Genomic DNA, 11,541 nt, shown 5'->3' with positions numbered 1-11,541 from the left:
TTTCTTTCTTTCTTTCTTTCTTTCTTTCTTTCTTTCTTTCTTTCTTTTTTCCTGTTTTGGAGTTTATTTTATTTTATTTTAAAATATTAGTTACAGTTTATTAACTTTGTATCCCAACTGTCACAGTTTTCTTATCGAGAAGCATCATCTGAAATAGTTTCAACTGCTAAGGTTGCATTGACGTGTTTTTGTTTTGTCCTAGAGCTTCTGTTTTCCTGTGGAAAGAATTTTAAATCTCTGGATCAAAAAAAAAATGCTTTTAGGGAAAAAATTTAATTGCTCATTGGGAATTGTTTGATTTTTGTTCCGTAGATGCCGGTGTGTCAGAAGATGTACACGCTGGAGGGACAAGGGGCACGAGGAGGACGGCTAATATGGAACAACTTGTCTCTTTACTTAATGATAAGAGTAAGATGAAAACGGGCATGGCTCTCTGGTGGCAGCAGCTCTGCGCGGTCACCAGGCTTCGCTTCTTGAAGTTAAAGCACGAAAGGAAATCTGTCTTCTTTCTGTGAGTATTAAGTTATCACAGCATTTTCCAATCGTTGCATTAAAGCATGTCTAAGTAGAACAACAGAAACACGATAAAAACATAAATTCTGAAGCAGGCCCATGCCGCTTGGTTCTGTTAACAATCTTGTTTTTTTTTTTTTTTTGTTTGTTTTTTTACACATTATTATATTAATACAATGAATTTTTAAAAAAATGTCTCAGAGAAAGATAGAGCACAGAGTCTTTCTTCATTGCTATTATATCCTTAAAGTCACCACAATAGAAACACTCAAGAACTTAATTTTGTAGGTATGTGTGTGTCCCAATTCCCAGATTTCCCAGAATTCTCTGGAACTGCACTGTGCTTGTGAAGTTGATGGATATCCGAGTTCTCCCGCTTCTCTGCGGCCCTGTGCACAGGCTGCTCCTTCCCGACACTTGCCAAATGCATTTTTAGGAGTTGGACAGAAAAGACATCATTTGACTGTCAGTGGATCTGTCTCACGACACCAGTGCACCCAGTGTCCGCCTCATAGTCATTCATTAAGTTGTCAATCAGCTCCCACACGGGAGCCGGGACAGGATTCCAGTCAATACTTGTTGAATATGTGATTCAAATTGAGGACATTCTCACGATTAAGACTGAGAGAAAAATCTTTGCCGTTATATCAGAAATGCTTTGTAAAGTAGAGTGGGAAAGTCAAGATCTCAGAGGGATGGATGCCAGCTTGGAGAGGACATAAGGATGAGGCATTAGTGCCGTGGTGCTGAGATACGATTTTTAAACTTTATCAAGTGGGGATCAAAGGAAAGAAAAACAGGAAAATAAGAGATGGTTTGAGCCTGCGAGGCTTAGAAAACTGTGTTGCCGTGAGCGAAGCAGTGAAAGTGAGGCTAGATCTCACCTCACTGTTTAAGGAGCCACAATCTAAAACTGCACAGGCTGACCCATGCTCAGGGAGCAGCAAGGGGAGGGTACTGAGGGCGGGTCCACGGCCACCATTCTCATTTTCAAAGGGGAGGGACATGCAAGAACTAAGACAAAGAACCGTACAGGTGAAGTCTGTTTTTAATAATGTCTTCCTTGCACTATATCCATGTCTTAGAAAGAGTTTTGAAGACCGGAAAATGGCAATAGGTCTACATTGTCAATTTTTTTTTCTATGTAGGATTCTGATTTTGGGGGTTGGACTTCTGCATATTTTGTCAGATAATGTTCACAGGATAATAAATCAAAGTGATTACTGTTGGGAGCTGTCTCCTCATCTGTACTTCCTCACTCCTGGCCAACATCCCCAGGAGCCCCTCACTAACCTACTGATCATCAACAAAACAGGTAAAAATGTTGCCAATATGTAGCTTATGAATATTGTCACCATTGAGACCATTGCTTAGAAAAGACACGCACAAAGAAAAGATGAACATGTTTTACACCCAGTTTAGGAATATCAATCCTAAATTGGAACAGTCATTCCAAGAATAAAAGATAAAGGAGATATGTATTATATCAGTAAACACCGAAAATCAAGAGGGTTTGTAGAAAATATTGTGGAAGTTTAATGTCACAGTGATCTTAAAGGGAGATTTGAGAAGTTGGATAAAGCAGCATATTAGTATGAACACATTATAAACTTGAAAACATTTTAGTTTCATGATCACTGTTGTAGCCATCCGTGTATGGCCATGTGTTGTTCAATTCTAGAAAATTCCATTATAAAAGTCACAAGATGTTAACAAATGCAGTTTTAAATCATCAGAGTTAGTTTTCAACTAGAAGCAATCATAAGAACCTGAGAAGAATTATTGCTATCGTTGATCCATATTTTAGAAAGTCTAAACCATACTTAGAAAGAACAATAAAAGAGTCAGCGAGAAGATTCAGAGGGTAAAGGTCTTGCCGTGCAAGCATGAGGACAGAGTTCAGATCCCTAGAGCCCAAATAGATGTTTGTTGGGTATACCTAACTTCTCTTCATGCTGCACCACAACTGTAAGCTGAAGTAAACACACACATACAACCCCACCACCACATATGCAAATTGCTTTTGATCATAGTGTTTCACCACAGCAATAGAAAAGTAACAAGACATCATGCTCCGTTGGGTGTCTTCGTACCAGTACATACATGGCCAGCAGTAACTGGACTCTGGATTAGAAGTCAGGAAGGTGGGGAAGGTGTCAAGGTGGAAGTGTGTCTGAGAGGATTTATGGGAAGCAGTGGGAACAGGGATATGACCAAAATAGATTCTGTGCATCTTTTTTTTCATTATTATTATTATTATTATTATTATTTTACATTTTATTCACTTTGTATCCCCCCATAAGCCCCTCCCTCCTCCCCTTCTGATCCCACCCTCCCTCCCCCTTCTTCATGCATGCCCTTCCCCAAGTCCACTGGTAGGAGAGGTCCTCCTCTCCTTCCATCTGATCTTAGTCTATCAGATCACATCCGGAGTGGCTGCATTGTCATCTTCTGTGGCCTGGTAAGATTGCTCTCCCCTCAGGGGGAGGTGATCAAAGAACAGGCCTATCAGATTGTGTCGGAGGCAGTCCCTCTTCCCATTACTATGTAACCCACTTAGACCCTAAACTGCCATGGATTACATCTGCACAGGGGTTCTAAGTTATCCCTAGAACCTGCTTGGTTTATCTGTCCATCTAAAGAAACCAATCAAGAGAGAGGACCCTGACTAAAATGCTCAATCCCCATCCCGAAAGGCAAAGAGGATGGACATCAGAAAAAGAAGAAGGAAGCAGGAAACAACCTAGGAACCTGCCACAGAGGGCCTCTGAAAGGCTCTGCCCTGCAGACTATCAAAGCAGACGCTGAGACTTTATGGCCAACTGTTGGGCAGAGTGCATGGATTCTGTGCATCTTTGAAATTCTCAAAGAACTAATAAAATATGGACTTGAAAAAGTTGGCTGGATAGGGAGACCATCTCATAGTTCAAGGGGCAGAGACAGTGGGTACCCAGACCAAGCTGGTCAGATAGACTGAGTTGGTAAGCTCTGGCCCAAGTGAGAGACCCTGCTTCAACATATACAGTGAAAACTGATCAAAGAAGAACCCTGACATCCACCTTAGGCCTCCTCATGCATGTGTACACATTTGCTCCCACATATGCTAACATGCATACACATAAATAAAAAAAGAACAAAAGGCATTTGCTCAGAAGAGAAGTATAAGGAGAATTTAAAATCCATACCTTTGTGTGCTGTGACACCCAAATGACTGTGAAGTATAATTTTGACACATAATCTTGATATGTTCCCTTGGTATTATAGCGCCTTTTACATTTCACTGTTTATTAGGAGCAAAGATTGATGACTTCATACGCTCACTGGAGCAGCAGAACATAGGTTTAGAAGTTGATGCCTTTGGGACTAGAAATGGCACAGAAGACACTTTGTACAATGGAGCGATCATAGTATCAGGTGATGAGAAGGTATGTGAATCTCCCTTTAGTGACTGGGCGCAGAGTTATGGCTATGACAGGGAAACTGGATGAAAAATTAAGCCTGAGACATTACGTACAAATAACATATATGTATATATATTCTGTATTTGAGGAGAGAATTTGGACTTCATTCATGAGTTTAATGATAGTAAAGCCATATTCACGCCTAGCTCAATATATAACTATTACCTGAGTTTGAGTCTTGGAACCTACATGGTGGAAAGAGAGAACTGACCTTTGCAAGACATCCTTTGACCCCACACATGCACAATGAACATGTACACACATGCACAGATATAGACACTCGCATTAATAAATAAAAGTAAAAAAATTTAAAAATTTACTTGTTATCTGGAGATTTAGGCCAGAGATGCTAAATTTAATCTGTAAATTAGATGTCTATAAATGTTGCATGGTTTTTTTTGAGGAGATGTGAACAAAGCGAAGACATTATTCTATACTATTCAAGTCTAGTTTCGTGAACCAATATGTTTACTGGGTTTTTTAGAGGAGTTATGAGTGATTCTGGTGTTTGAATCGTTATCAAGTTCACCCCAGCACTGTGGCAATTCCCAAAAGACACATCACTAGAGTTCACGGCACAGCATGTTGACCTCTGTATGGAAGAGTCTCAGCTCCCTCAGTAACTTAACAGTTTCTAAAAGGAGACGAATAGGCCTTGTGATTCTGTGAACTTCTTGATTCTTGTTATTTGTATTTTATTTAAGTTTATGTACTTTGCATCCCAAGGGTAGACCCTCCCTTCTCTCCTCCCAGTCCTTCCTACCCCTCCTTTCCCTTTCCCCTCTCTCTTTTTCCCCAGAAAAAGGGGAGGCCCTCCCCCTATATCAACCCTCCCCAACACATCAAATCACATCATGACTGAGCACATCCTTGTCCACTGAGGCCAGGCAAGGGAGCCCTGCCAGGGGGAAGTGATCCAGAAGCAGACAATAGAGTCCCTCTTCCCTCCCCGACTCGCCAGGCGACCCACATGAAAACCAAGCCACCCATCGGCCACATATGTGCAGGGGTGTAGGTCCAGACCATGCATGCTCCTTAGTTGATGTCTCAGTCTCTGTAATCCCTCGTGGGTCTGGGTTAGTTGTCTCTGTTGGTCTTCTTATGGGGTTCCTGTCCCCTCCAGGTCCTTCCATCTTCCCCCAACACTTCCACAAGAGCCCCAGAGCTCTGCCCCACACTTGGCTACAAGTCTCAGCATCTGTCTCAGTCCACTGCTGGGTGGAGCCTCCCAGATAACAGTCATGTTAGGCTCCTGTCTGCAAGCACAGCAGGACATCAGTAATAGTGTCAGGGACTGGCTCTCTACCATGGGGTGGGTCTCAGGTTGGGCCAATCATTGACTGGACATTCCCTCAATCTCAGTTCCGTCTTTATCCCTGCACTTCTTGTAGGTAGGGTAATTTTTAGGTGAAAGGTTTTGTAGTTGGAATGTTGTATTTCTCCCTCCATTCGTCCTGCCTGGCTAGGGAGGTAGTCGGTTCAGTCTTCATGTCCTCCCCGTTAGGAGTCTCTCTCACCTAGAGTCACACCCATATCCTCCCAGGAACCTACCCTGTCACAGGCCTCCAGCTTTCAAAGATGTGCCCCCCTCCATTTTCCCTTCTTGTCCCCAGCCCTCTCACCTCCCCCCCCCCATTCTTCCCACATCTGATCCCCACCCTCGTTTCACTTCCCATCTCATCTCCTGCCCAGTTCCTTCTCTTCATCCACTTCTGCTGTCTATTCTGTTTCCCCTTCTGAGGGACATTCAGGCACCCTCCCTTGTTACTTAGCTTCTTTCTGTCTGGGGATTGTGATATGGTTATCCTGTACTATAGGTCGAATATTCACTTATAAGTGAGTACATACCATGTGTGTCTTTTTGGGTCTGGCTTACGTCACTCAGAATGATCTCTTCTAGTTCCATTCATTGACCTGCAAATTTCATGATTTCCATATTTTTAATAGCTGAGTAGTATTCCATTGTGTAAATGTACCACAATTTTTATATTCATTCTTTGGGACATCTAGTTTGTTTCCAGTTTCTGGCTATTAGATTAAAGCTTCTATAAACATAGTTGAGCAAATGTCCTTGTTGTATGGCGGAGCATATTTTGAGTATATGCCCAGGAGTGGCATAGCTGGGTCTTGAGGAAGTGCTATTCCCAATTTCCTGAGAAAGCTCCAGCTTGATTCCTAGAGAAGTTGTACAAGTTTTCACTCCTACCAGCAATGGAGGAGTGTTCCCCCTGTTCCATATCCTTTCCAGCATGTGTCCACTTGAGTTTTTGATCTTAGCCATTCTGATGGTGTAAGATGTCTATGGCCATATCACCCTGAATTCACCTGATCGCATCTGAAAACTTCTTGATTCTTATCCATCTCACTTCTCCATCCAGGAAGGAATGTTTCAATTTCAAAGAAATGGATACATGACAGTAGTCATAATTACTCTGTCCCATTAAGGTTTGTTTTAAATCTTAACTATGTCCTATTTCATAACCAAGGTATTTTTAAAATGGTGGCGTTGATTTGTGCATCTTCAAAGAAAGGGGGATTAAAAAACCACTGAGCATTTCGCCAGCCACATTAGAGAATACACCATCCTGTCTCTATTTGAAAAGGGCGTTTGCATGTTTCACACCCCGGCTTTATGTTTTCTCCTTCCAGACTGATGATTTTTGTGTTCCCTTTTAGAATTACAACTTTACACTAGCATGCAATGTCAAGAGACTGAATTGTTTTCCGGTTCTGGTGGACATTGTGAGTAACGCTCTGCTTGGACTGTTCACACCATCGGCACGCATTCACACTGACCGCAGCACGTACCATGAGGTTGGTATATTCTTGTACATTCTACTGTATAGGGAGTTTTCTGGATTGTTCCATTCACAATGATCTCAAAGTTGGTTAAAGAGCAGCATTTGCACCTATCCTAGTGTATATTTAAATTAACTGGGTGTATAGTATGTTACAGTATATGACACGTGACCTGCATACTCAGTTGAGCTATTGCCTGTAAGCACTAAATGATAAATTAGGAAAGAGAATATGAGCATGCTGACTCACACTACAATCCTAGCTCTTACGGGGTTAGGGCAGAAACATTATGAGTGCAAGGCTAACTTGTATTACGTAATAATGCCATGCTAAAGAAATCAAAGGAAAAAGGAGGAAAGGGAGGAGAAGGTGCAAAAAGAAAAAGAAAAGAAAAAAACCAACAAGGATATGAAATTTATGAGTTGGAATTCCTGAATATTAAATTGGTTGCATTGGTTTAAACTGACAAAAATATCACAATAATTATTGGAAGCCTAAAAATATTGACCAGCTTTAAGTGTCAGCCTAAATTTTAGGATTTTGTAATCATAATATCGCCTTGGTCTCATTATTGCTTTCCATTTTCAAAATCATATTATGCAGCTGCTTTCAAATGCTTACCTATAAAATTGGATACATAAGCAAAATCCATGTTGAAAATTGGATTAAGATGTCAGGTAGTGGAAACCTCTAAAGAAACTCAAGGTGGTCTTTTAGGCAAGTGATTATATTTTTAGCAATGTAATCCAGACAATGGTCTTCAACTTGCCACATTAAGCTCACTGCACTATCTCCATTCCTAGGATGAAGAACACTTGCGATTTGATTACATGTTTTATTTCTTCTCATGGATCATCCTCATGGCCTCTGTTCCTCCTTACATTTCCATGACCAGCGTTGATGACTATAAGGTAGTAGAAAATAATGAAAACTTTAGTTGATTTAAACAATTAGAAGCTGTTTATAATGTGAGTATAGGACTTTTCCTCAATATGGTGTGCATGTTTCCACACTGAGCAGTCGATACACACATGACTGCACATTATAGAAATAAGAAGGAAGAAGGAAATAAAGGAAGGGAAACGGAAGGACGAGGGAAGGACAAATGGAAAAATAAAGAGAAAAGAAAATGAGAAATCTTTGTTTCCTTCTGAATAACGGCAGCATAGTAATGAGACTTGGTCCCTAAAACTGAATCTTTTCAGTAGAAGACTGGGGTGAAATTCCTTAGAAAAAGAAAAATTTGACAAGTTTCTTCTTGGAACTACTTTGTGGAACACAAGAAATATTTGAAGCATCACACAAAGATCTTATTAAACTAAAAGAATGTGGAATCTAAAAAGTTTAAAGTGGCTGGAATGTACATCTAGGTGTACTGGAAAAGAATAGATTACACAGAGCAAAGGCTGTAGAAACTCTGCACAAGGGTTGCTTAGATCTGTTGCCAGGAGAGCTGCGTCTGCACAGTAGAACTTCATGATGTCAAGAAGGTGCAGATCTCTGTAAGATGAGCAAGTTCAAGAAGTTACACAAAAGATTCAACTTTGCAGTAAGACTTAATCAACTGAGAACAGACTCAGAGATGACAAAGAAAAGAAGTAACATTAAGAAGAAGAAGAAGAAGAAGAAGAAGAAGAAGAAGAAGAAGAAGAAGAAGAAGAAGAAGAAGAAGAAGAAGAAGAAGAAATTACCATGACCAAGGACTAAACTAAAAGAATGAACACGGGAAAGAGAGAAAGGGAGGGAAGTTGTAAAATAAACAAACAAACAAAACGAGTCAAGTGATACTCCGATAAGTAGCTGACATCTGTGTGACAAATAATGAATGTGACCTGTAGAATAAACACACAGGTAAAAGAGAATGAGCTGGAAGCCAGCAGCAATAGGCAGTAGAACTGAAGCCCAAATTGAAAAACAACTCTGAAAAAAAACATAATCTGAGCGTTAATGATTCATGGGACAATACTAGATTATCCAAAGCAGAAGAGATAGGAAAAAAATGTTACAAAACACACTTGGGGAAAAAAAGACTTTCAAAATTTCACTTAGTACAAAACTTAGTGCAGTATAGATCTGGAACATAAAATAACTACACAGAGTCAATATATATTACTATGAAATGAATATCTTCATGGACTCCCTAGGCTTCTCCCAGTGTTTGTCTCAGTATCTGTATAAAATCATTGCTGGGTGGAGCCTCTAAGAGGACAGCTCTGGTAGCTCCTGTCTGCAAGCATATCAGAGAATCATTAATAGTGATAGGGGCTGGCTCTTTTCCATGGGGTGGGTCTTAGGGTTGGGCCCAGCGTTGGCTGGACATTTCCTCAACCTCTGCTCTATCTGTTCTATCTTTGTCCCTGCGGGTCTTGTAGGTAGGTAAGTTTTGGATTGAGGTTTTTGTGGGTGGGTTGGTGATCTCCTCTGTCTACTAGGAGCCTTGTCTAGATGAAGGGTGTCCTTTTCAGCCTCCATGGCCTCTGCTACTAGGAGTCTTAGCTAGAGTCCCCCTTCATATCCTCCCAGAGGCTTATTCTGGTTTAGGTCTGCAGCTTGTCACAGAGAAGCCCCCACCCACCATCTCTCTTTTCTCTGCAGGCCTTCTGCCTTCCTGCCCTTACTCTCCCCAGGTCTGATATCCACCCTTATTTCTCTCTTCACCATCTCTTCTACCTTGTTCCCACTCTTCAACCACTGTCTATTATGCTTTCCCCTTCCGAGTGAGATTTACGCATCCTTCCTTGGGTCCTCCTTGTTACTTATCTTCTTGGGGTCTGTGCATTGTAGTATGTCCATCCTGTACTATATGAAAGAGGAGAGAAGGATAAATGGACAGAGAGGTGACAAAAGCTCCACAAGAAGACCATCAGAACCAATCAACCAGGGCCCAGAAGGGCCTGTGGAGTCTGAAGCACCAACCAAGGACAAAACATAATCTGGAACTAGGTCCTCTACTTATAAGTAGCTGATGGGCATCTTAGGCTTCATGTGGGCCCACTAGATAGGGGAGTTGGGTATATCTCTGACATGGACTAGGTTGCCTGCTTTTTGATCACTTCCCTCTGATGGGACTTTCTTACCAGGCCACAGTAGGAAGACGAACTCAGTCCTCATGTGAATAGATGAGCTGGGGTGTCTGGGCAAGGGGGCTCTCCTATTCTCAGGAATAGGGGAGGGGGATGTGGGAGGGAGAGTAGGACAGGGAGGAGAAGAGGAAGGGGCCTATGACCAAATATAAATTGAATTAATTAATTAAAAATGAGAAAAGGCAAAGAGGATGGACATCCAAAGAAGAAGAAAACAGGAAACAACCTAGGAACCTGCTACAGAGGGCCTCTGAAAGTCAGAAGAAGAAAACAGGAAACAACCTAGGAACCTGCCACAGAGGGCCTCTGAAAGCCTCTGCCATGCAGACTGTGAAAGCAGATGCTGAGCCTGATGGCCAACTGACAGGCAGAGTGAATGGAATTTTATGTAAGAAGTGGGAAATAGTAAGAGCTGGAGAGGACAGGGTCTCCACAAGGAGAGCAACAGAACAAGAAAATTTGAACACAGGGAACTTCCCAGAGACTCATACTCCTACCAAGGACTATTCATGGAGATAACCTAGAACCCTGACAATGCAGCCACTTCTGATGAGAACTGATAGACTAAGATCAGAAAGAAGGAGAGGAGGACCTCCCCTATCAGTGGACTTGGGGAGGGGCATGCATGCAGAAAGGGGGGGGGAGGGTGGGACCAAGAGGGGAGGAGGGAGGAGCTTATGGGGGGATACAAAATGAATAAAGTGTAATTAATAAAAGTTAAAAAAATGAGAAACTACAAAGATATCTAAAAGTATTGTGCAATATACAATTATCTACAGGATTTTAATTACTCATTTTTATTCAGGATAAACCAATGAGACAATTCTACACAGAAAAAAATAGCTACCTTCATTTGTGTAAGGGATAAATTGTATTACCACTGAGAGCTAATACTTAGATGGGGGAATTTTCTCAGTAGGACATTAAGTCAGTAATGATTGACTGTCTGCACTATTGATCTGACAGTAACTCTCATGATTTTGTTTTGTTAACTGCAATAGCATACTAGGATAAATTCTTTTTATTAGTAACAACAGCAAATTTTATTAGAGAAGCTTTGAAATGATCCTGTTCCTTAGTCTGTGTAGTCAAACATCACTAATACCGAACATCTCATTTGGTGGTTTTTCTGTGTGCCTTACCTTTTCACAAAAATAATACACAATGGATGATTGTACTGTCTTATCAGAACAGAGCTCAGTTCCAGCTGTGGATTTCCGGTCTCTGCCCATCTGCATACTGGTTTGGGCAGGCTCTGTTTGAGGTTCCAATCTACTGCTTGCTCATTTTTTCTATGTATGTCGCATTCAATGCCTGGGCCCCTCAAGAGAGGATGTTTACAACCAGAGATCTGTTTATTCAGGTGAGTGACACATTTTAAAACAACTATCATTAACTGATTCAACCCAAAAAATTATAATAATATACAATATACTATTTTAGTTCTTAATATTTTAATTTCTTTCATAAGAAAGAAACTATCATTAACTGATTCAACCCAAAAAATTATAATAATATATAATATACTATTTTAGTTTTTAATTTCTTTCATAAGACTTTCTTAGTGTGGTTAAAATGTTAAAATACATATGATGAAAAATTGTTCCTTCCTTCCACTCTCTCTTTCTCTCTTTTTCTTTCTTTCTTTCTTTCTTTCTTTCTTTCTTTCTTTCTTTCTTTCTTTC

General features: G+C 40.8%; 1 protein-coding gene across 2 annotated transcripts in view; it reads left to right on the top strand.

The window, feature by feature from the left end:
- Positions 1-11,541, top strand: part of LOC129665621 (ABC-type organic anion transporter ABCA8A-like) — a 76,569-nt gene that overhangs the window by 41,122 nt on the left and 23,906 nt on the right. For both annotated transcript variants that reach the window (XM_055592407.1, XM_055592406.1), the window contains exons 19-24: positions 313-511; positions 1,662-1,828; positions 3,805-3,938; positions 6,651-6,788; positions 7,577-7,684; positions 11,046-11,219. In XM_055592407.1, the coding sequence (XP_055448382.1) occupies positions 313-511; positions 1,662-1,828; positions 3,805-3,938; positions 6,651-6,788; positions 7,577-7,684; positions 11,046-11,219 (920 nt within the window). The remainder of the gene's footprint in view (positions 1-312; positions 512-1,661; positions 1,829-3,804; positions 3,939-6,650; positions 6,789-7,576; positions 7,685-11,045; positions 11,220-11,541) is intronic.

The sequence above is a fragment of the Psammomys obesus genome, unplaced genomic scaffold, assembly GCF_907164565.1.
Source record: "Psammomys obesus unplaced genomic scaffold, mPsaObe1.curated_primary_1811, whole genome shotgun sequence".
Taxonomy (NCBI): Eukaryota; Metazoa; Chordata; class Mammalia; order Rodentia; family Muridae; genus Psammomys; species Psammomys obesus.
This window is presented reverse-complemented; position numbering and strand designations above follow the sequence as displayed.